Source organism: Pan troglodytes, chromosome 1, assembly GCF_028858775.2.
Source record: "Pan troglodytes isolate AG18354 chromosome 1, NHGRI_mPanTro3-v2.0_pri, whole genome shotgun sequence".
Classification (NCBI taxonomy): domain Eukaryota; kingdom Metazoa; phylum Chordata; class Mammalia; order Primates; family Hominidae; genus Pan; species Pan troglodytes.
Genome location: NC_072398.2, coordinates 81,057,222 through 81,083,514, shown reverse-complemented (window position 1 = coordinate 81,083,514; position 26,293 = coordinate 81,057,222). Strand labels below are relative to the sequence as shown.

Here is a 26,293-nt window from a genome sequence, read left to right as displayed (position 1 = left end):
TTTATTTAGGGGATTGTTTAATATCTACCTTTTTGCATATTCTCTAAATATTTTCATTTACTATAATTTCCTCTATGCCTAAAATCATACATTATGTGGTAAATAATATTTGTTAAACGAGTGAGTAAATGAATTCTTTAAGCAATTATTTAAGAGCTGTAGGGATTACTTCAGCTTGGGAGAAATGTGATCAGATTTACATATTGGAAAGATCATTTTGGCAACATTATAAATGATTGGAAGGAGTAAGATTGAAAACACCAAGAACACGTAAGAGGCCATTGCTATAGTCCACCTAAGAGATTATGAGGGATCCAACCTAAGGCAATAGTGGTGAGAAGTGGGAATGGACAGATTTTAAAAATAGTTGAAAGGTTGAATTCATGGGACTTTGAGACTGATAAGTTAGAAATGAATGAGAGTATGATAACCAGGTGTCTTGATAGGGTGATAATGAACCATCAGCCAAGATAGAGACGTTAGGAGGAACAGCTAGCTGATTTGAGGGGAGAAGAAAGTATGTGAGTTTTTTTTTAATGTTAAATTTGAAGTGTCTTTGGATATCCACGTGGAGAGATCTCATAGATGGTTGGATGGCTATATGATGCTGGAAGTCACCAAAGTGATCTGAGGTAGAAATAAAGGTAAGGAATCATTAGTTTAGAGATAGCAGTTGAAACCATGGGAGTGGATGAGATTGTCTAGAAAAAGAGGGTAGTGTGAGAAGAGTAGAGTGCACTACAGGAGCAAGTAGAGAAAAGGATCTAGCTAATGAGACCAAACAGGAATGATCAGAGAAGTATGCAGGGCAGAAAGAATGCCATATCCAAAACCAGGAGAAAAGAAGTGCAAGGAGGGACAGGTTAGTAATGCCATGTAAATCAATGATACCAACTCCCAAAAAGTCTGATAAATCATTTTTTAAATTTGGCAACGTGATTGCTTTGACATTGTAGTTTGAGATATGATGTAGTGGAAGCAGAAGCCAGATAGTGGTTTGAGGAGAAAGGTTTGGGGAAAAAAGGTAGAGACTTTGGTATGTCTCTTTTCATAAGCTCAATTAAGAATTGAAAGAGCAAAGATAATGTCAGGTATAGGTGGTGGTAGGTTCAAAACAGAGCATGTTTATAGAGTAAATAGAAAGATTGTGTGTTCAAGATGTAAGGGATAGTTGATGTCCCCAGATATGCTATTATTTCAAAATTTTAACCTTTACCAAGATTCTTGTTCTCAGTTTTACCATGGAGAATGGAAAAAGTAGTACATTTAATAAGTTTCCTATTTGAATATATCTCTGACTAACGATTATTTCAGCATATTTTAAATTTCTTTTTCATACTTTTAACAAAACACGAATGCTTTTTAAAAATTGATAGTTCAGTTTTATGTTTATGTCACAAAATATTTCTTCACCATTTTCCAGGTGCCCAAATGATTTTATATGTTGTTTAATTTTCCATAGCATTTTCATAGATTTCTTTACTTGGAAGGATTACCAAGGACAAAAATGTTACTAATAAAATTTTTAAAAAATTTTAGTGGACTTGGTTACTGAAGAAATTTTTTTCTTTGAATAACTGTATACACAGTATTAAACTGGTTGAGTGCAACTAGTGTCTTTGCTTATTTATCCTGAATTTTTAACAAAATCACAATTTGATAGAAGTATGTTTAGCCTGAATCTTCATTCATTAATGCAGCTCCCTGGTTGTCTCAATAGTTTTACTTTTTTTAAGAAACAAAATTGTAGGGAAATAAATGTATAACATACACATTGTTATTAATTGTATCCTATTATAAAATAATTTTCAGTGTTCTCCAAATTTGGAGTTGTGTGTAAACACATTGATGGCCTTTCTGTGCTAATTATGCATAAAGTGAAATTCTGTTTGAATAAGCACAATAATGTCCATCATGCATCTTGTTTAGTTTCAACAATATGTTTTAATGGGTAGTTTTAGTTTTCCTTTTTATCTCTCTACTATAAGAGGAAAAATTCTCTTCTGACATATATTTATTTTACCTTGTTTATATTATTAAAACTTAACAAATTTTTCCTCTTAAAAATATGTAGGCCAGCAATTTCCCCTTTATTTTATTTTAAAAAATAACAACAGCAAAAAGAATATATAATTGTTCTTTTGAGAACAGTTAACTTTTGAGAGGATATAAGAAAGTAATTTTGTCTGAGTTTTAGGTTTTGGCCATGATTGAAACAAGTTGGTTTCTATTCCTTACAGTGATTCCATTAAGTGGAAGTTGACAGTGCCATCGAGTTTGAAACTTATGTCTGTAGGCAGTTGTGCATCTGCAGGCACTAATTTTCTGTTATAGATTTAAAGAAATATAAACACTAATTTGTAGGTATGAAAAATATTAATGTTAATTTTCCACTATGTATCATTTTATATAAGCTGACTGTCTTTGATGTTTGTGAAACATTCATCTATAGGAGACTAGTGGATAATCAAAAACCAGTGAAACAGATTTTTGCTAATTCTGCTAAGGTAGATTGGGAAATGGAAGTTGGACCTGCCATGCATTAAATATGTATTACCTTAAGATTATATACTATCACCAAATTGAAATTTCATTTTAGTACTATTATCTAATATTATTTTTAACTTATATTGACAATTCTAATTTTTATTAAATATCTAGTGATTGAAGCTTGCTGTATTAATAAGAATATAAGTTCAGTATTCACCACACTGGAATACATCCGTAAATAGTATATTTTAAATTCTAGTGAAATAATAAGTTAGTGAAATAAAATTTCATTCTAAATTCTTTGTATTTCTTAGAACTAGTTATCACTTAGTTACTTGGAATGAGGTAACTAATTTCTTCCTATCCCCAACTACTAGGTCTTGATTGTTCCAATTAATGATATATTTGATCTTTTGGAAGTTAAACCCTATTTAATTTTTTTGTTGCATATGCTCATGTGTTCTACTCTTCTGCTGATCAAACCTATACCTCCAGTTTGTTTAACTTAGAATTGTCTTATCATAAAAATAACTGACATTTATTGAGTTTTTTGTGACTAGCACTGTGTTAAGAATTTAACATGCATCATCTAATTTGTGCTAACAATGAGGTGAATTATCTTAGTTTTACTAATGAAGAAACTGAGACTCCAAGAAATATGTAAAGATGAGTGAAATAAGTGGTGGAGCCATATTTGTATGTCTGTACTTCATTAATTCAACTGATACGTAAATGCCTACCTACCTTGTGGCAAGTACTGGGATAGGTACTAGGGTGCATGAATAAATAACACTACTGTCTTCTGTACTGGGAGCATTGAGTTGATTTATAATAATAACAGCAACAACAACATAGACACTTAATACCACATTTTCTTTGTACCAAACATTGCTTGGAGCAATTTTTTATATGTTAATTTACTTAATCCTTACCACAACCATATGTAGTTGGTACTATTATTACCCCCGTTTTTCAGATGAGGAAACTGAGGCAAAGGGTGGTTAAGAATCATGTCTAAGGCTGGGCGTGGTGGCTCACGCCTGTAATCCCAGCACTTTGGGAGGCTGAGGTGGGCGAATCACGAGGTCAGGAGATCGAGACCATCCTGGCTAACACAGTGAAACCCCGTCTCTATGAAAAACACAAAAAATTAGCCAGCTGTGGTGGCGGGCACCTGTAGTTCCAGCTACTCGGGAGGCTGAGGCAGGAGAATGGCGTGAACCCAGGAAGCGGAGCTTGCAGTGAGCCGAGATTGCACCACTGCGCTCCAGCCTGGGTGACAGAGCAAGACTCCGTCTCAAAAAAAAGAAACATGTCTAAGGTTGCACACAGCTAGTAAGCGTTAGAAACGTGTCTCAAACCCAAGAGGTCTGGCTCTGGCATCCGTGATCATAACCACTTGCTTTGCCTGATCTAACAGTAAAGATGGATGAAAAAATAAATAGAAGTGTGATGAGTGTTATATAAGAAAGGGGAAATAGCAGGGTTCAGTGTGGAACATAAGAGAGTGGGCCTTCATTCCCTCCAGTTGAGGGCCAAATAAGGCATCCCTGAGGAAGAGACATTAAGCTGAGATCTGGAAGATGAGCCTGAATAAGTTAGGTGAAGGAGCATGAGTAAAGGGAAGCATGAATAGCATATGCAGAGCCTCTGAGATGCCACATACAGGATGACTAGGAGAACCTCAGTATGCAGGACAAAGTGACTTTTTGGACATTTTTAGGTTTCGCATTTTTAATTTAAGAACAGAGGGAAGCTAATGAAGTGTTTAAATTAGGGAGTATGGCTATGGCCTGATACTCTGAATGGAGTATGGAGAATTGATTAGAGACTGAATCACTTACGAAGTTCTCCTGGTAATAGAGATTTTGATCTGGTGATAAAAGTAAGGTAGGAGAGATGTGAAGAGATTCAAGAAATATTTAAGATGTAGAATAAACAGGACTTCGTGGTAGATTGAATGACACAGGGATTGAGGAGGAATCCAGAGTATAAGTTGCAGTAACAACTTCAGAATTTTCTTATGTAGATAGTTTAGTAATAAATAGCAGTCTGCAGAGGCCAGGACTTGTGTCTTAAATCTTTTGTAAAACAAATACACTGTTTTTACTTAGGTTATACATTTATTTGTGGTGCTTTGTGGGAGGTACTGATGGAGATTAACAGGTGACTTTTTCAGCCACTGCAAGAGTAGCTCATGTTTTGATTGAGCACAACTAAGTGAATGGTTATTTTCTTAAACAGGTAGCCCTGGAAAAGGGATGAAGCATGGGTGGGGATGTGTAGGGGTAGGTGATCATGAACTCGGTTTTGAATATATTGAGTTTGAGTTATCTGTATGAGATACCCAAGTTGAAAATAGGTTGGGTAGTTGATTGTGTGGATATAGAGCTCAGAAAAGATATCAGAGCTCAAGAAAGAAATTTGGGAGATTTTTGTATACAGATGTTAACTGAAGCCATGAAGTTAGATGGAATTTTAACTAGGATGAAAGTAGAAAGAAGAGGACAGAGTAAGAGAGCTAAAACATCTCCAGAAAAATCAGAAAAATTCTAAAATTAAAAGATTTTGCCAGCAAAGAGCTGGTAAAGGAGATTGAGAAGGAGCAACTAGAGAGGTGGATGGCGACATAGAACAGCGTGGTGTCTTGTGATCAAGAGAAATTTTCAAATACGAGAGTGTTGTCTGCTGGAAGGTCAAGTAAATTGGCTCCAAAAAAATTATCCCCTAAGTTAGTCAATGTGGGAGTGATTGAGCCCATTAGTAGAACACTTTCACTAGAGTGATAGAGACATAGGCCAGATTTTAGAGCAGGAGACGAAAAAATGGAAATGAGAAGAAAAGCAATTCAAAACAATAAGCTAGGAGGACAGTAACTGGAAGGGGAAGTGGTTAAAGGGAGTGTTCTCCTAAACTGTCTACCTCATTTGTTTTCATTTGGAAGTCACATTTTAACTTGTTAATTTATCTACAAAATGAGAGTGTTATTTATGATAGGCAGACTTGATTTTTTTTTTTTTCCAGTAAAGGAGAATATACCTGAGGAAACAGTCATGAAAAGAAATACTGGAAAAGGATTTTGGCAGGACTCATGTGCCACATGGCGTGGGCATATTTACTTATTTTCATTCTATACTGTCCTCCCTCTAGACTGAAAGTGAGATAGGAATAAGAGACGTTTATGAATAGAGGTATATAAAACTACTGGTTCTGAAGTAGGAGAAAAGGAAGCAAAGGTCAAATGGCTACCACATTTCAACCCATAAATTCTAAATACTGGTAGGAGTGTGGAACCAAGCACAATTTCAATCTAAATGTATCGAAATCACATATTTAAGTTCAATTCACACTTCTATGTTATGTCATGAAAAAAGTTCTTGGGTTAAAATTATTATAATTGACACAGAGTTGAGTTGTGATTGCCAGAAGAAAATTTGACTGAATGTTAAAAAGATTAGAGAGAATGGACTTCCTAATAAATATCTGTACTAAAATTGCACTTTGTTTCGTTTTGGCTTGCATAGTATCACTTCTGTTTTATAAAGCCAGATTTGCACTAGTGTAAGCACTCAATTTTTAGAATGAAATGTGTTGCCTCACAGTTATCTGTAGGGTAGATAGATCTTCTCTGTTAGCAGTCTACTCCTAGAAGCAGCATCTCCACTTTGAATCCAGATATGCTTCCTTATACAAATAGTTGGAAGGAGAATTGGAGATCCTCTAATCTGGAATCTACAAAAAAGTTGTGGATTCCCTGACCTATGAACATGGAAAATTTTGCATTGGTTTAAAAACTGTGGTTGAGAAATTTGCCTTTTCTATACAAGTCTAGTAAGTTGTAGTGCAGAATGTGGGGAGATAGTTAAACTTTATTATTTTTTCAGAATATTTCACCATATGTTTTATTTCCACCTTACTTTGGTTTTTAAAAAATATTTGGTATAATGAAGTGGGAATTAGAATATCATTATATAATCATACACATATCGTTATACAATAGAAAACTCATTAGGTAAACAGTATTTTATTTTCATATGTTCCACAGCTTATCTAAACTACTATAGTTAATTAATGTATGGTTATAAAGTTATAATAGGGACCCAACAGCAGAGAAAAATGTTGGGCATGGTGGTTCTAAAGAAATTATTGTTGCTATACCCTAGTTAATTATCTTCATTTTGAATATTTGGTTTAGATTTACATATGAGATAGATTCTCCAGGGGTATCCCAGCTTAAAGTCTGAACATCCTTATTAGTATTTGGATATTTAGATCTATACCAACATTTTGAACAGTATTTAAATATATAAAATACTCAGATAGCATTTTTTTTTTTACTATGGTTATCACATGTGTTTTTGTATGTCTTTGAGCATTTTTTAGAACCTCATGATTATAATTTCATAGTGGAAATGTACAGATTAAATCATTTCACAGCATGTGCATTACAAAAAATAGTTACTTTGTGATTCTTATGCAAAAGACTTGAAAGATACCTAATTAAATACATAACAGTTCAAGGAAACTGCTTTCAAATTATATTTCAGCTTATTCTGAATTTTTTTCTGAGCCAATGCACTATCCTGAGAGGTCTCTAGTAGCATTTCTGAAAAGGATCTTTTAAGTTGGTTTCCTGAATCTCAAGTTATGGACCTTTCACTTCTAATCCCCCAAAATGAAGTCCTTTACAGTCTTTTATCTTGATGTTTATGTGGTCATTGCTGTGCTTCTGAAGCATGTTTCAAATAAATGGTAATTTGCCTCCATAGAGACCACTCTAAGCTGCTGATGTCATCAGTTGTTCTTAATAACCATAATTACTGAGCAATATAGAATCGCTATCTGAAAACTTAGCAGTGTTGAACAAGTTAAAAGGGATTTTTTCCCCACTATATTGTGTGTGTGCTGAGCACACTACAAATAAATATTCTCCTGTAATGTTTTTAGAGGAAGAAATAGTTCAGTCTCTTAAGTGTCCTAAAAGAAGATACAACATAGTTTTCCTATACTATGATGCCAAAGTGATAATTTTGGCTACCAGAACTCTTAGCCAGTTATTAATGTTGTTGATATGAATTATTTGTTTCTGAGGAGTAACACAACATCAACAATTGATATTTCTTAATTAAAATAGTTACTTATCTAAGTAATCTTATTTTTGTCTTTGTAGTCAGATTATTTCTAAGATTGTATATTAAGTAGGAACTTCATATAAAAAGAAACCTCAGCGGGCACAGTGGCCCATACCTGTAATCCCAACACTTTGGAGTACTGAGGAAGCAGGATCACTTGAGGCCAGGAGTTCAAGACCAGCCTGGGCAACATAGTGAGACTCCATCTCTAGAAAAAATAAAAAAAGAAGTTGGGCATGGTGACACACACCTGCAATCCTAGCTACTTGGGAGGCTGAGGCAGGAGATTCACTTGAGCCCAGGAGTTTGAGACCGCAGTGAGCTATGAAGGTGCCACCACGCTACCGTGGGTGATAGAGCAAGACCCTGTCTATGGAAAGGATGGAGTGGGGGAGGAAAAGTCCGTAACTAGAGAAAAAATTAAGCTTATTGTTTTCGGTTCATCATCTGTAAAATGGAGATGACAATACTGATTACAAAGATTTTTTTAAAGGAATGTATATATCTTGGCACACATTTATAATTGATATATATTCATAGTAATGCTCAATAAATTACAGTTATTAATATGATGGCTTTCTACGTAAAGCTATTTGTGTGTTTACGTGAAGTTCTAAACCTTAAGGGTTTTAAATAAAAATCTACCTTTTAAGTAACATCTGTGCATTATGTAAATAAGACTTTGAAAAATACAATTTTTAGAATGTGTTTGCTGATCCAACCACTGACAGAGAAGTAGGGAACATTTAAATAGTTACAATTTTTTTTTCAAATAAAGTAAAAATATTTAATTTTTAAAATCATTAAAGTAGGTTTTTCTTAGACATTTGTAGTTTAGAATATGCATTTTATCACAAAGAGTGAATGCATTCATTAGTAGTCCAGGAATCCTAATTCCTGAGAAAATGTAACCTGATAGGTTGTATGTGACCAAGCAAACTAGAATTAAAGAAGACAGTGAAATGGAAAAAGGCTAGGAGATGAATTTAAACCTTGGAATATATACTGTCACTAATACTGCAGTTGGGCCAAGTGCGGTGGCTCACACCTGTACTCCCAGCACTTTGAGAGGCCAAGGCAGACGGATTGCTTGAGCCCAGGAGTTAAAGACCAGTCTGGGCAACATGGCAAAACCCTGTTTCTACAAAAGTTACTACAAATTAGCCAGGTGTGATGGCATGTGCCTATAGTCCCAGCTACTCAGGAGGCTGAGGTGGGAGAATCACCTTAGCCTGGGAAATTGAGGCTGCAGCGAGCCATGATTTGGCCACTGCACTCCAACCTGGACGACGGAGTGAGACTCTGTCTCAAAACAAAAACAAAAACAAAACAACCTGGAGTTGAAGAAACCAGGTTCTTCATTGTGTTGTCTTTCTGCCAGAGACACTGTTTACTTAAGTGTAGGCTACGAGGAAATAACTACACTCAGGGACCTGAAGTTTTTTTGACTAACAGAAGAGTTCATGTTATTTTTATAGTAATAGGCTAGTTTTACACAAGGCTGATGAATTCATTAACAACTTAAATGAACAAAGTCTATCAACTATAATCAATCATTTTATGATTAAATGAATATTACCAATATTTGACATGTTTTGTAATATGTAGATTATATTCCTGAGAGATTAAATAAGAACTCTGTAGGCCGGGCATGGTGGATCATGCCTGTAATCCCAGCACTTCGGGAGGCCGAAGTGGGTGAATCACTTGAGGTCAGGAGTTCAAGACCAGCCTGGCTAACATGGTGAAACCCCATCTCTCCTAAAATACAAAAATTAGCCAAGTGTGGTGGTGGGTGCCTATAACCCCAGCTACTCTGGAGGCTGAGGCAGGAGAATTGCTGGAACCCAGGAGGCGGAGCTTGCAGTGGGCCAAGATTGCGCCATTGCACTCCAGTCTGGGGAACAAAAAGAGCCTCCATTCTCAAAAAAAATAAAAACAAAACAAAACAAAAAAACTTTGTAGTAGATACTGTAGGAAGAAAGTTTTAATTATCATTAACCATCTTAGAAAGCTTCTTGCCTTTGGTGGGGAACCTGTATAAATGTTTTCTGCTCTGTTCTGATCTCTTAATAGTTTGTGTAATATATTCCTATAGTCATAGCGTGTAGATATCTATAACTGTCTCTTAAATTTTCCTGAAAAGGAAAGTTTTCATATATCATTTAAATTCCACAAGGCTTCTCATAACTTAAGAAGTCTTAACTGTAACCAAGGTGGATCTGAGAAATTCAGTCTTACACTTCTCTCACATCTGCTTTTGTTTTCTCTACTGTCTTTACCTTAAAAGAAAAATAAACAGCAAAACACTTTATAAAATATTAAGAGAGAAAATGAAAAAACTAGCCCCAACTCAGCCTCTCAGTTTCCTTAATCATCCAATCATCCAGTCTTTAGCTGTGTGTTTCATCTATTCCAGAAGCTTAAAGACAGCAGTGATGAAACAAAAATCTCAGTAACACAACTAAAGAATAAGAGGAAACTGTGTGGACAAATGACTAGCAAACAGCAAGTTTTTGAAAGAGGGTCAAGGACAGGGCAGATGTTTCCTTAATACATTTCTGTAAGCTAAAGGTCTATTAATTCAGTTATTTATCAGAATGCCGTTTGGTAAAATACCTCCTCTAAAACACTGAATGTAATACTAAATCTTTGACAGTTGGAATGGGTTATTAGTTTATTTCCAGGAGTTGTTTAAATCAAAGACATAATCATAACAAAAATAGTACAGAAACAAAGTGACTTTACCATTTGGGATGTCAGGTTTATAATTCACATTATTTTCAAATAGCAATTCTGTAGGACAGGATTTCTCATGAGTTGGAAGTTAAGACAGAGGAATTGATATTAAGTTTTGTTATCAGCTTGACTCTTGTGGAATACTTTTCTACTGCATTTCTGTATTTGAAGTCTTGTTAATTGTCCTCTCACAGAATAAAGGCTAGAAGAGAGGTTCTATGAGATTCTCCCCCCCTTTTTTTTTTTTTTTTTTTTTTTTTGAGATGAGGTCTCACCCAGACTCGACTCGAACTCCTGGGCTTAAGGGTTCCTCCCACCACTGAGCCCAGCTGAGATTCTCTTAATGTGTGCTCCAACATCTTCAAGAGGAATGAAAAAAGATATAAGTCTTTCATTGCAATAGAAAGTAGATCCAATAATAAAAAAAAATCCTAAGTAAATTTGCTTTTATGAAATTGTGATTGTCTTTGTTATTTTTCAAGAGAGGTTTATTTTTAGTATTAAATCAGTCCTTGAACTGGTATCAAGGAAAAAGATATCTCACAGAAGAGTTTTCTTTCTGCAAGCAACTGGCAGAAATGTGACATGTTTGATTATGTATCCATTTGTATTCCCTATGTATTTTAATGTTTCCCAAACTGTTGTTCATCATAAAATGAAAAATATGTAAAGCTCTGTTTAATTATGTCTTTGCATATCCATGTACTCTTTTTTTTGGCAGGTGGGGAAGGTAGCTTTAAATACTCTATTAATTTGTGTAGGCTTTCTTGATTTTGTCATTTAAAAAAGATTTCATACATTGAGATAGATGTGTATTATAGACATCATCTATAGGCTCTTAAAATGAAATTGCTGTTTCCACAATTAAACAAATTCCTTGCAAGATTAGTCAGGAAGAGAAACGGAAATATACCAAAATATGACAAAGTATATTTTAGAAAATATCAAAGCACTATAAATACCACCGTCTTCCCCATCAGGTGCAGACTATGATTCCTCCCTAAATTATAGATCTGTGAGTTTGAAAGAACAGAAGGAATTTGATAACATTTCATTGCAGCAAAGTTTTTGCCAAACCGCTTTTCACAGAGCCCTTGTATCTTACATCTCAGTGTTTCTGAAAGAGCCAAAATTAGTTCTTATTGATGCTCAAGCAACTGAGGAATTATGAGCATTCCATTAAATAAGGGTACCAGTTTGTAACTATGTCATTGCATGTTAATACTTTTTGATTCCCCTAATGACTAAATATGGTTCTCAATATGTGTGATTTCCATCTGAATCAAAGGGAGTCATGTACACAAAGCTAGAACTTGATGTAGTGCTACTTTGAAATATAAAAGAGTATTTCCACAACACATGCCTTCAAACTTTAAATGAAACCCATAACAGATGTGAAAAAAGAATTATGACAAGGACAACCTAATATAAGTTTTATAAATTTTAGGAAATGTCATCTTTTTACTGGTTTCAGAGACTTTTTCAAATGTTTTAAACACAATTTTCAGATAACAATAATGAAAAGCTGAGCCCCAAACCAGGGACAGGTGAACCAGTTTTAAGTTTGCACTACAGCACAGAAGGAACAACTACAAGCACAATAAAACTGAACTTTACAGATGAATGGTAAGTTAATATTTTTGTAAAGATGTTCTTAGCTATTTTGTAGGATTGTATTAGATTTTAATTTTTAACACTTCGTCATCTTTATGTTTTGTTTTGCTATAAGGTATTGGTTTTCAAACTTGAGTGTGCTTCAGAATCACTGGGAGAGCTTGTTAAGATGCATATTACTGGACCCCACTCTCAGAATTAGGTTTGGGGTGGGGGTCTGAGAATTTGCATTTTTAAAAACTTTCCAGATGATGCCGGTGCTGCTCATCCTAGAATATTTCTTCTGATAGAAAATGCAAAAGATAATACTAATAATAATTAATAATTAAAATTAGTGCAAAAATATAAACATTTTGGGACTTTTTGCAGTCGTGGTCCTAGGTAGGTGTATATGTATGATTTTTGTTTTGAGTTTTAGAATATAATTTTAGTGATACTAAATATACTGTATTCTCCCCTGCATTTGTTTGACTTTATAATAAATATTCCCATGTTACTACTTAGTTTTAATAAATATTATTTTACTAGCTGTGTAATAGTCCATCAAGTAGATGTTCTATAGTTTACTTAGCCATTTTCATTTAATTGGGCAGTAAATTTGTTTACCATTTTTTACCAAATAAGGCTTTAATGAATATCTTTGCTTATAAAGCCTTTTCCTGCCTTCAAGATTGAGAGATATTTCTGAAATGAACTATATCTAGATTAAAAGATATTGCCAAATTATTTCCAAAAGAATCTTTACTTACTATAGTCCTACTAGACACATAGAAGTATACAATTTACTGTCTCCAGGCTAGTGTTCAATATATTTATTTATTTTTAACTTCTATATTTGATTTAAAAATACTTTTAGTATTTATTTAATTGATTACTAGTAAGGTTGAACTTTTTCTTTATTTAATGGTCATATAGCTTCTCTTTAATAATGTTTCTGATCATATTTATTGCTCATTAATCTAATGAAACTTTACATTTGAGAAAAGCAAGTTATGTAAGCTTTTTGTATTCTTTCCCACTGTCTCATGACCATTTGATTGAGAGAGCGTACAAAATTTTTAAATTTAGGAATAGTAATATATTAGTTAATATATTGATATAGTATTTCTTAATATATAATATAGTTGTATAATATTTGTTAATATATAATTATACCAATTGTTCAATGACAATATATTAATTCATAATTAATATATTAATATATTAAATATTTAATTGTATATTAATATATGATTGTGTTATCTGTTACTATAATATATGTAATATGTAGTTATGTATTGTCTTAATATGTAGTGAATTATATGTTGATATGTGATATTACTTTTATTTAAATTCACTGGTTTCCATTTGTGTTTATGTATGTATGTATTTTATATTAAAATATTTGATTAAGTAGGATCTTAAAATACTATTGGATATCTTCTATGTTCCGGGGACTATTCTAGACATTGGGAATACATCAGTGAAATAAAGTACTTAAACCCCTGCCTTATTGGAACTTACATTCTAGATGGAGGAAGTTTATTATAAACATAATTAATAAGTGTACCATATAGTATGTTAGGAGGACAATGGAGGAAAATAGAGCAGGTAAAAGTGGGAAACCTAGGCATCATTGAGAAGGTGACATTTGGGCAAAATGTCACTTGAAGAGTGAGAAGGAGTGAGCCACGTATTTATATCTAGGGGAAGAGCATTTGGGGCAGAGAGAAAACCAGTACAAAGACTCTGAAGCAGAAGCATCAGACCTAGTATGTTCAAGGATCTTAAGAAGACCAGTGTAGCGGGAGTGGAGTGACCAGTGGAGAGAGGAGTAGTAGATAAGGTCAGCCAGGAAATTGAGGAGGATATTTAAAAGGAAAAGGTTATTTCTGGTTATTGTGTTGAGCATATGCCATCAGTAGAAACCAGAAGAACAGTTAAAAAGCTATGGCAGTAAGAAAGGTTAGAGGTGGTGGTGGCTTAGACAAGGATGGGAGCAGTGGAGGTGGTTTAAAAAAAAAAAGTGATTGGATTCTAGATATATATTTGAAGGTGCAGCCAGTAGGACTTTATAAGTCTTAGTGCCTGACCATTTAAAAATTGTGATGTTTGTGGCCCTTTTTCTTAATACATAATTTAAGATGACAGTAGGTCATCGTACTTATCACGTCTTTTCCATTCTCATGATTCTGTACACAAGGAGCTGGCATCTTCTGAAGAATCTTATCTAAACTTTTTGGGCTTTTTTTTTTTTTTTAGAGAAAATAATTAGTCCCATTCTTCTTTTGAATGCTACTTTTCCTTCTCTAAAAACTGACCATGAATTATATTCTCATTCATCAATTTCTTATTTCTTTGTCAGAAAAGCAGTTAGCATTTTTATTATTATGCAAGTATTCAACATTCATTGTAAAAAAAAAAAAAAACCCAAACAGGCAGAACTTAAAAAAAAAAAAAGTATACAGACTTTTTCATCTATACCAGGATTGTCTCTTGCTTTTATTTTAGTTTCTTTGGCAACAGATGAGGCAATAGAACATGCTAAGAGCTTGGACTGAAATTGACAAGTTTTTGAATCTCTCTAAATCTCAGTTTTCTCCCTTGAAAACGGGCATGTTTAATAGAACCTACTTCATAGGTTTAGTATGAAGATTTAATGAGATCATGCAGAGAAAGTACGTAGCACTTACTAGCACATTGATTGGCACCTGAGAAGGCCCTCATTGGTTGTTAGCTACAGTTCTCATCTTTTGTAAATTGTCTTTCAGATACTTTGCCCAGTTTTCTATGGTGTTTATCTTTTTCTTATTGCGTTATTAGAGCTACTTATTTATTATAGAATTAAATGAGGATTATACCATTTGTCTTTCATTTGTTGCAAATATTTTTCCCAATTTGGTGTTTGTTTTTCAGTTTACTTACAGTGGTTTTGCCTTATGGTTTTTGCCTGTGATAGCATGCATAGGAAAGCCTTGTTATTCCTAGAATTAAGGGAAAAGGTTCTTATATTCCTCTCATATTTTCTATAATTTGGTATCAAAAACTGTATATTCCTTCTAGAATTTATTTTCCCATAAAGTATAATGTGAAGCCATAGCTTTGGTTTTACCACATGGCTGTTTTCTTGTCTCATTACCATTTATTGAATAATCTTTTTATTTCTGTGATTTAAAATGCCATATTAACAATTATGTTAAATATATTTACTCGGTTGCTGTGTCTTTTCCACTAATATGTCTCTATTCCTACTCAGTACCATAATATTTTAATTACTATAATGTATACACTAAGCATTTTATTCATGCCTGAATCATAGCTTTCTCAATGGAAAAAATAAATATATATATACCACCTTAGCTTTTTTTTGCCAAAATAGCTATATATTCCTTTCTGGTTTAGAAGAAATACATGTTTGTCGCACACACACACACACACACACACAAATTCAGTGTAAAAAATTTACCTGCAGTAATTCTACTGACATGACACTCAACACTGATGCATAGCCTTCCTGACATTTTTCTCTGCATGTATACACCCATATGAATATACAGTTTTAGTTAAATAATATTATATATGTACTCTCTTTTTTTAAAAAAAGTCAAATTGACTTCTGCAGTCAGCCTAAAAGAGTTTTTGTCATGGCAAAAAGTCCATGATCGTTTGTATTGTTTATTGAGTTACTGGTATTTGTCTATAATTAATGTTTTTTTAAGTTACTGTAAATCTTACTTTTTTTCTTGTTCACATTTATTTTAAACTTAAAGAATTGTTGCATTTCTATGAACTTAATTTAAATCTCAGTCAGATTGTTATACATGTCCTCTTTCTCATTCAGTCCTCTTGTTACACATATGCCATGATTTGTCACAGAATACTTATTGCAAATTATTTCTTTAAAAATTGGCCTCGTATTCTGCTATAGCTAGAAATGCTAATAGAACTATGGTCATCATCAGGTGAGTATTAAAACTGAAGCAGAAAATATTACCCTGTCCTTCTACAGAACTATGATGCTCAGTCACCTGCCATGTTTGAACAGCAGATCAGAACTGGAAGTGATCCACAGGGAGCAGTTCAAAAGACCAAAGAACTGGCCAGGCTTTTGTTCAAATATTAATTTTAAAGTAGCCTGGAATAACAGAGTCTAGAAGGGCATATCATAAAAATCTGTATAACCATTAAGGATTTGGATATGGTGAACCATCTGTAGTGAAGACAGGAAAGGAGACAATGTAGTTCACTTAAAATTCAATAGAGAGACATGTAGAAATACATACTAGATAATGAAAGGATCCAAACAGTGAAGAAGCAGTCCCTTTATATTTTTGAATCTTTTTTTCAAGAGTAAAGTGTGTTATGATAGTCATCTCGATTTGTTTGAAAGGATGTTTACAAATGCTATTAAAATTATAAATCCTACATTTTACTTGTGAATTTTTTGGTCTACCTCTCTAGTTGTAAAATATAAAAATTATCCTAAAAGATCATATTGATTAACTTCTTGGTGGAATCACTTATCTTGTTTTGATGATAGGAGCAGTATAGCATCAAGTTCTAGAGGAATTGGGAGCCATTGCAAATCTGAGGGTCAGGAGGAATCTTTGGTCCCACAGAGCTCAGTGCAACCACCAGAAGGAGACAGTGAAACAAGTAAGGTGTTATTTTGCTTTTGTTGTTATAAAATCCCAGCATTGGATGTTTACCTACTTTCCTGTTCCCTTCGATGCTGTATTTTGTTTCTTGTTTTTAATAAATTACTTTTGCTTCTATAGTCCAGCTGTTAAACTGATAGATAGCAAATCCAAAAGATGGGGACCTTAAGCAGTTAAAATGAGGAGACACAGTGAAGCACAATCCTCTTTGTGGACACAGTGGCCAGGATAGTTGTTCATCATACTATAAATGGATGAGATATAAATGTTAGTTTGAATTAGTCTTTATCATTTTTATACCTAGCAATGAAATCCACTGTATCTGTTTTGGTTGTATATGTGGTTTATAGAGGGGGAAAAAGGAATAGAATCTAAATAAGTTACGAGTGAATCTATTTAATACCTGAAGTGCCACTTAAGGGATTTTTCAGAACCCTTTTCTAATAGAATATTTTTATATGACAATTACATGAAATTTAATGTCTAGCACAGAGACTAGAACACAGTAGATGTTCAATAAATGCTTGATTAATGAAGGAATAAATGAATTATATTTCTTATAAATGTGTAGGTACCTTAGTATAACAGAGTTTAAAATTAAGTATGTGTAAGACAGCTATCTGGTAAGCACATGTCCAGTAAGGAACATTAAAGACTGATCGTTCATGCATCTGACAGTTAAATTCCAGAATTAAGTATTTTCAATGGCCAAAACAGAATTTATAGTATGGTCAGCTTAACTACTTGTTCATGATAGTTTAGATTTTACCAAATACATGATAGAGGGGCAGAAAAATGCTCAGTTTTAAGTTTAGATTTCGGGAAGGTTAGTAAAATGCAGGATCAGGTAATTTCAGCTGTAAGGGATAGTCTAAAGCAGAGATTCTGCACATAGAGTTCATGAAGCTCAATTCCTGGGCTTCAGGAAGAAGCAGTGGGCCCATCCATCCACGATAGTGTTTGTACAATTTTGTGTGCAAATACATATTTGCCTTGTACTGAGGGGAGGTTTTAGCTGAATGTCAAAGGTTCCTATGACTCAGAAAGGGTTAAGAACCATTTATCCATAGGAAAGCTGGAGTATTAAGTTGATGTTTACTTTTCTAAAAAAATCTGGATTTAATGATACATTTGGCCCTACATGCCGGTGGATTCCATGGAAATACTCCCTCCCAAAATAACAATATGACAATAAAAAGGAACATAGATTTAAAAACAATAACAGCGTAGCAACCACTTACATAGCATTTACATTGCATTAGGTATTATAAGTAATATAGAGATAATTTACAGTATAAGGAAGGGTATGCATAGGTTATATGCAAATATTATGCCATTATATATGAGGGACTTGAGGAGCTGCAGATTTTGGTATTTTCAGCGATTTTAGAACTAATCCCTCATGGATACCAAGGGATGACTGTAATTTGGTTTACTTACAGAAGCTCCTGAAGAATCATCAGAGGATGTGACAAAATATCAGGAAGAAGTATCTGCAGAAAACCCAGTTGAGAACCATATCAATATAAGTGAGTTGCTCCCTTTAGATAATTGCTTTGTATGGGAAAATAAAAAGCCTTAATCTATGTTAATCTCTCTAGAGTTAGAGGCCATGTTCAAGTGTATTGTGGAAGTTTCCTCCCCTTATAGAGGAATTAGACATCATATTAGAATGTGTTTGTGAGCTCCTAAGTTAGGTTAAATAATTAATATTGCCCACATTACCACCTGTTACATACAACTTTATTTTCTGACAGCACAATCAGATAAGTTCACAGCCAAGCCATTGGATTCCAACTCAGGAGAAAGAAATGACCTCAATCTTGATCGCTCTTGTGGGGTTCCAGAAGAATCTGCTTCATCTGAAAAAGCCAAGGAACCAGAAACTTCAGATCAGACTAGCACTGAGAGTGCTACCAATGAAAATAACACCAATCCTGAGCCTCAGTTCCAAACAGAAGCCACTGGGCCTTCAGCTCATGAAGAAACATCCACCAGGGACTCTGCTCTTCAGGACACAGATGACAGTGATGATGACCCAGTCCTGATCCCAGGTGCAAGGTATCGAGCAGGACCTGGTGATAGGTTGGTAAATTTTTAATTAACATGAACTGTAAAAAATGTAGTTCACAAGGATTTGTTTGAAGTCATGTAAGGGAATCTCTCCATTTTTGACAGTTGCTTCCTCTAAGAGTGTCTCATTCATATAAACTTAAAGAAACTTTACAGTTTACTGTAAATGATTTTACGTATTATATTCTTTGAGCACTGTGCATTAATAGGGAAATAAAAAGTCTTCATTCTCCATATCTCTAGCACTGAGGCTTGCTTCTGAATTTACAGATCAAGAGAAAAGAATGTTAAGAATGACCCACAGGTTATTTATGAAGTCAAGCTTATACTTAGCTCTCAGATTATCTTGTAGATATCCAGGCCTTTATCAGTGTTGTTTTGGTTTTAATGTTAATTTTTTCTGCTTTTCTATTGACCCTGGATTAAGGTAGTGTGTTAGTAGTTCTGTTTTTGGGAACACTGTTTTTCTTTGATTTCTACTAAACTTAGTGACCGAATTTAGAAAATGAAAAATTATACCAAATAAATACCGTAGCAGCAATAAAAAATTGAATTGCCAACATGTTTTTATAGTTTTCCTATATTTTATGTGATCACAAGAATATATTTTCTTTTGTGGGAGTTAAAGTAAATTTTTAAAGTATACTGCATTTCATACTCATGGAAAACTATTTCTATTATTAGTGCTATCATATCTTATTGTAAGTTCTGTCCTCTTTCAGAGAACCTAGTTTTAATCTTAAAATCCTAGTTTACAAAGGAGTGAGATTCTATTTGAAATATTTCACATTTTATATGCTCAATATATTGCTGTTTATAAGATACCCTAAAGTATCTGTCAACTGAAAAATATAATGAAAGATTAATTTACCACTCATAGTCAAGAGCATGATGATGGGTTTGAATACTGGTTTCACCACTTACCAGCAGTGTTTTTTCATTCAAATTACTTAATGACTCTTAAAGATTCAGTTTCTTATCTATAAAATAGGGTTATGATTATCTAAAATTATTGTAAGAATTTAAAAACACATCTATCAGTCAATCATGATGTGACCTGGCTCATGTTAATAGCACTAATTAAATGATAGCTGTATTAAACAATCAAGATAGTCTATGAGGCCACTTTAATTTTTAAAAGAATTACAGTAAGAATGACTCTAGGGATAAAGACTGAAAGAAGACAGGCAAAAATCCTGAAGAGGATAGCTTGCAGCTCAGGGGAACTGCCTTTTCTTAACTATGAAAGGGTATGTTTCTTTCTTTAGTCATATTTGGGAAATGTTTACTTTGCCATGGCACTTTTTTTGTAGATATGAAGGAATAATTTCCCCCCATGTTTATACTTAGAGATTAATCAAACATCTTCTCTTTACCTGTACACATTAATCTTGAGCATTCTTAATATATATTTTAGGCAAGTAAGACTTAGTTCTATTTCTTTCCATACCCAGAGGGAGTTCCTTAGAATGTCATTACCACTTAATTTATGCAGATGAGGTTAGCAAGCTTAGCACAATTTGAAAATCAAACTGATAATTTCCAAAATCAAACTGATAATTTCCAAAACCCAGGGTTGAGAGCTAGATTCTATAATTAAGCTTGTACATTTATGGCCTTCCATTTATATAAATGAGCTAATGTCTTATTTTTCTATATTTAAATAGTAGAACATGATACGGAGGTCATAATTGAAAATTAAATTTAAGTGCCCAGTTTCTAGTAATGTTTTTAATGGATATTAGACACTTTGAGAAAGTCATAACTATTTAGCAGCTTCTATGCAGGCTAATTATAACACTTAATACCAAGCCTGCTTTATAGCTGAGGAAACTTAGGTGCTAAGCAAAGGGTTTTGTATATTCTAGAGCTAAGGAGTTTTGTTTTTTGAAACACAGTTCTATAACATTAGTGAGAAAGGAGGATTTGAGGGAGGGTGGGTCCTGGAGAATACAGAAACTGTAATCTTTCTATAGATCTTTATCATCTTCATAATACTTAGATGATTTATATGTTTTAGGGATTCTTTTAGCGTTTAGATCTGTCACAAAGTTGGTTCCCAATAGCCTCATTGACCCAAGGAAACCCAGATGCTGAACTAGACTAGCAGAATCTTTTAGAAGGAGATAATCAGTGACAACAAACAGCCTGGAACTGATCCCACTTCATGCATATACTCTTGAATTCATACTCTCATGGTTAAATCCAGATTTGAAACCACTCTGGGATCACATTTAGTTCCCTGCTTTTTAAAAATTAAATATTATTTAATATTCTGTACACTCATTTGAGTATTTAGCCTATGTTGGTCCTACATGGTATTTTGTTTTGTAAGATATAGTAGTAAACTTCCTGAAGAGTAACAGAAGAATGATAAAATTCTTATCCTTCAAGAAACTTAATTATTTATGAATAAGAGAGAATACCGAAGCCATTTATAGGAACATAGAAAACATTTAATATATGAAAGTAAATACAATTATATATATGTGTGTGTGTATATATATATATATAAAAAGATGTGTATACTGAGGTAATTAGAAAGTGATTAGAGTAACAATTACATTAATTTTCCTTTGAGATTTGCATTATTTTCTAGCTCTTTACCAAAAATTTGTAAATGGTGTAAATATTTCCTCTGACTTTTATCTAAATCGGTTTTTATAATTCTTAACTTTTTTGGCACCATCCTGATTTAATCTTGAACAACTGTAAAAAAGTATACTTTTAATATTTCTGCACCTTTCTAAGGGCTCTTCATCATTGACACTCCTGCCAGTTTATCTTACTTCTCAATTTAGCTGACTTTTATTCTAAAGAGAGAAAGTTTAAGAGATTTTGCTTCTTAAGAACATGAAAAGAATCACTTACCAGCTTGTAATTAGTCCTATGATTTTGGAGAGTTTCTGTTTCCCAAGAGACTAAGGGTTGTGAAGCTCTGTTGTAAAAATCATACCATTTGGTTCCTAGAGTCCAAGGATACATTGCACACATGGATGAAATGCCCACCTAAAAGGATGTATGTCTTAAAGTTCCCTCCATGCTGCCATTTGCAAAGCCCAGTCAATATTAGTTTAGCTGGGGTAGAGAAGTGGTCCTAAAATTAAATATTATACAAGTGTATACTTAATTTGATCTGTACTTTATATGAAGAACTATATAGTGGACCTCATCAGTTTTTGTTCCAAATTTAATTTTTAAAAGGAAACTTTAAAAGGCTTTATAGCTAAGTCATTTCTGACAAATTTACTGAAAATATCAGAACAGTTCCTTGTAATACAGAGTAATGATTTTTAAAAAAATATTTACATTCTTATAATTTGGTTAAATAAATGACCCAGGTTTTCACTTTTGGGCTTAGATCAAGCATGAGAAGGAAATGTCTTAGAAAATGAAGACCTTAACAACTAACATAGATATTTTTAAATGGAATGCTGTTCTCATTAACTACAGCAAGTCTATATAAATGTAACTGGGAGTCTATAGCAGAGCAGCAGACTTACTCCTAAAGAGCCATATAGTAAATATTTTGGCTTTGTTGGCCAGGAGACAAAATGGAGACCATTATGGTAGGTACTTATATGACCATTTAAAATATTACCATTTAAAAATGTAAAAACTATTCTTAGCCTAAGGTTCATTTCAAAAATCGGCATTTGGCGGAGATCTAGCCCAAGAGCCATAGCTTGCAAATACCTGCTCTATAGTAATCAGTGTTACAGAGAGAAGTCAAACTATAGTCTGTGGTAAAATGCCTCTACTGGCAAAAATCCAGACTTTGAAACAATGAAATAATATGAATCTCCACATATTTGGGTTCCCTTTAACTTTGCGTAAGGCAAGAACATGGAACAGTAAATGGGAAATAAATTGAAAAAAGACAGAAAGAAATGTTTGTTCTCTAATCATGGTGTTTAAAAAAATAAAATTAGTCCTAATGTCAAAAATAAGTCTGACTTAGGAAAAAAGCAAAACAAAGCAAAAAAATAGTATGTGTATCTCTTAGTGATTTTATATACTGTATTTATTTCATTTTGTTTTATTTTTTTGAGACAGGGTCTTGCCCTGTTGCCCAGGCTGGAGTGCAGTGGTATGATCATAGCTCACTGCAACCTCATACTCCTGGGCTCAAGCGATCTTCCTCCCTCAGTCTCCCAAGTAGCTGGGATTACAGGTGCATGTTGCTGCACTCTGCTAATTTTTGTTGTTGTTGTTGTTGTTGTTTTAGAAGAGACAGTCTCACTGTGTTGACCAGGCTGGTCTTGAACTCCTGGCCTCAAGCCTCAGCCTCCCAAAGTGCTGGGGGACTACAGGCATGAGCCACCGTGCCTGGCCATATACTGGGTTAAGAAACGTAAATATATGCCCTTGGAATGAAAAGAGTGTGGTTGAGATCTCTGTTTAGATAATCTGCATATAATTTTTTTTTTTTTTTTTTTTTTTTGGGGAGACAGAGTCTCGCTCCCTCACCCAGGCTGGAGTGCAGTGGGGCAATCTTGGCTCACTGCAAGCTCTGCCTCCCAGGTTCACGCCATTCTCCTGCCTCAGCCTCCCAAGTAACTGGGACTACAGGCGCCTGCCACCACGCCCAGCTAATTTTTTGTATTTTTAGTAGAGACGGGGTTTCACCGTGTTAGCCAGGATGATCTCGATCTCCTGACCTCGTCATCCGCCTGCCTCAGCCTCCCAAAGTGCTAGGATTACCGGCATGAGCCACTGCACCCAGGCTGTATAATTTTTTTTTTTTTTACAATGCCAAATCTGTTGTAAGTGATTTGACAGCCTGATTGGTAGCTCTTCCTGTTTCTAAACTCAAGAGAAAACCTAAGTTACTCTCTGAGAAAAAAAACAAGCATCTAAGAAAGCTTCCTGAATAAGTCCTCACATAGTCTTGAATAGTTTTTAATTATAGCCTCAGTTAGGATGATCTAACAATTTTTTCCCTAAAGAGTGATTTATCCTATATTGCCCTTTAATAACTTTTAAAGTATTATTTTCATAGAAATTTGGTTCCATATACCTACTCTGGACCATGGAGCATAGCCCTCACTTTTAAAGCCAAAATTCCTTGTACTGTAAATTTGGCAGCATTTATTCTGTCATCATTGTAACCATGATTTCCTTATTTCTCATTATTGCAGTTTACTCTTTATTAAAGAAAATTGCAGAGAGAAAAGATGTACTCAAAGAGAAAGAACTGGACTCCTAGGGAGTTAAAAGCCCTGTTATTCTTTGCTCATTTGTTATATAGTCTTGTGGTTAGGCCAAGTGAATCAGCTTAGGGCTTAATTATTTATTTTCCAAAGAGCTCCTCAGCTTTGAGGAGCACGTACGTGTTCCAGAGGATGGTATTCATTATAAGCCAGTGCAGTTTCCCATACTGTGACAGGATTGGGTTCTGATTTATTTAAAAGATAAAAGGGATTAAGTGCAATGTCTTCCTTCTATTCTAGCTTCAATGAGTGTTTCTGTTTCCTTAATTTCTTCATATACATTTAGTTGACTGACATATTCCTTGCTTAATGCCCGAAGTCACAAAGGGAAACAAAAGTTTTTTTTTTAATTGAGATGATTGATGATAAAAAGGATGTCCTTAATGCTTTAAATATTTGGTTCTTTGAAGTCTTTGTAAGTGATTTCAGTTATTGTGTTCCCTTCACTAGATTTAATATCAGAGGAACAACAATAGGTGATAGAATAATGAGGTAATTCAGTATGTTCCTTCATAATTTTTTTTTATGATGGATTTGCCAGGTCCTCTTTTGCCACAGCTAACCACCTTTCCTATTAACAGTTAATACTTCCTTTGGACTTACTGAATTCTAAGTGCTAAGCATTGTAAAGCAGGTCGCTTTCCACAAACTATATTTAGCTGCATGCACTGCATGGGGATAGAATGAAAAGAAATTTCCTGTGTGCAGACTGATGTTCACTTCAAATATGTCATATGACAAAGTAGCTATAATCTGAAATGATGTACTTTAAATATCTGTTACTCTTTTTGGATATTTTGTTGAAGAATGCAATTTATGTTTTTTAAATTTGATTGGGATAACAATTACCAGCTTTTTGTTATTCGTATATGCTCCTTTTCCTTGAGCTCAATAACTAAAAATGTACTTGAATCTAAATCTGTGTATAGGTTTCTGATTTTTGCAAGAAAGTTGTTTCCTTATAAATAGTTTAGAAATAGTGTCACATATCAAGATGATATATAAGCCTCAAGCACTTCTCTATTTGGGACATATTTTTGAGTAGATCTTTAAAGTGAACCTCAATGACATCAGTCACCTACTCAAAACCTGTTTTGCTGACAAAATCAACCTTGTACTTAACTCTAGAGGCATATATCTGTTATTTACCATCAGTTTCTAAAACAGTTGAACATGAAACATATAGCAACAATCAGAAATGTAAAATTTGTAGAGTTCCTAATGAAAAATACAGAAGTCATGAAATAAGCCAAAAAATATAATAGATGTATGGAAATTTCTGGTTATGGTTCATTGTCAGGAGAATTCTCATCTACAAGTCTCAAATTTGTTTTTGCTTCTCAAACTTGTTTTGTTTTTGTGCTCTTGTTTCTAGCCTGTTTTAACATTAAGGTATATTTGAAGTAACTTTTTCAAATTATTACTAGTTATCACTTTCTTTTTTTTTTTTTTCCCCCAAGATGTAGCCTTGCTCTGTTGCCCAGGCTGTAGTGCAGTGGCGCAGTCCCAGCCCACTACAACCTCTGCCTCCAGAGTTAAAGTGATTCTCCCGCCTCAGCCTCCTGAGTATCTGGGATTACAGGCGCCCACCCACCAGGCCCAGCTAATTTTTGTATTTTTAGTAGAGACAGGGTTGGTCACCATGTTGGCCAGGCTGGTCTCAAACTACTGACATTAAGTGATCTGCCCATGTTGGCCTCCCAGAGTGCTGGGATTACAGGCTTGAGCCACCGCATCTGGCCTAGTTATCACTTTCTGATTAATTGTATGACAATAAAATGGAATTTGCTTCAGAGTTTTTTGATATCCTGATTTATACTTTTTATCACAAGTACGCAAAGCTGGTTTCTGGTTTTATAATGAAAATTGCAACTATAAAGTACCATGATGCTTTAATTGAGTTTTAGAAAAGCTAAAACACTAAAGTAGAGATTATCATGAACTGATAAACAATGGTAAAGCAGAAAATGTAACAGTTACCTCCCTATAGAGTGAATGAGGTGAGACTCATTCTTCTCTACCTCATTTTATTTCTTATGTAGAGATTATCTGGTGGAAACTTCTAATTATAAGGCAGTATTTTCCTGCCAGTGAACACACATTTGTTCTGCTTCTCCTTTTAGCTATTAGAGATGTTCAAAGAATGTAAACTTCTGCTTAAGATAGACAAAATTAGAAAAATAAAATTATCACAGATGTTTATATCTACTGCCCGTTATGACTAGTCTTCATTAGGGACTGTCTTACAATGGGGAATGTGTTCTACTATAATCTGCTAAGATTCTGAATGATAGGTACCATATTTCTTTGAATAGTAAATAAAATGGTAGTCATCCCCTATTCTTCATTCTACTTTTATTACCTCATCACCTCTTACCTGGTGTACTGAGGGAGT

General features: G+C 34.0%; 1 protein-coding gene across 26 annotated transcripts in view; it reads left to right on the top strand.

The window, feature by feature from the left end:
- The window catches only part of DCAF6 (DDB1 and CUL4 associated factor 6), a 138,349-nt gene that overhangs the window by 90,140 nt on the left and 21,916 nt on the right, over positions 1-26,293 (top strand). For 18 of the 26 annotated variants that reach the window (XR_010157391.1, XM_063811648.1, XM_063811653.1 and 15 more), the window contains 4 exons: positions 11,870-11,987; positions 16,495-16,610; positions 18,055-18,141; positions 18,370-18,697. Coding sequence is in view for 24 of the 26 variants with exons in the window: in XM_063811648.1 (XP_063667718.1) it covers positions 11,870-11,987; positions 16,495-16,610; positions 18,055-18,141; positions 18,370-18,697 (649 nt within the window). In the remaining 2 variants the exon portion in view is untranslated. Of the gene's footprint in view, positions 1-11,869; positions 11,988-16,494; positions 16,611-18,054; positions 18,142-18,369; positions 18,698-24,348; positions 24,391-26,293 lie in introns of all 26 variants that reach the window. The other 8 variants (XR_010157383.1, XM_063811612.1, XM_063811611.1 and 5 more) reach the window with 1 other exon arrangement.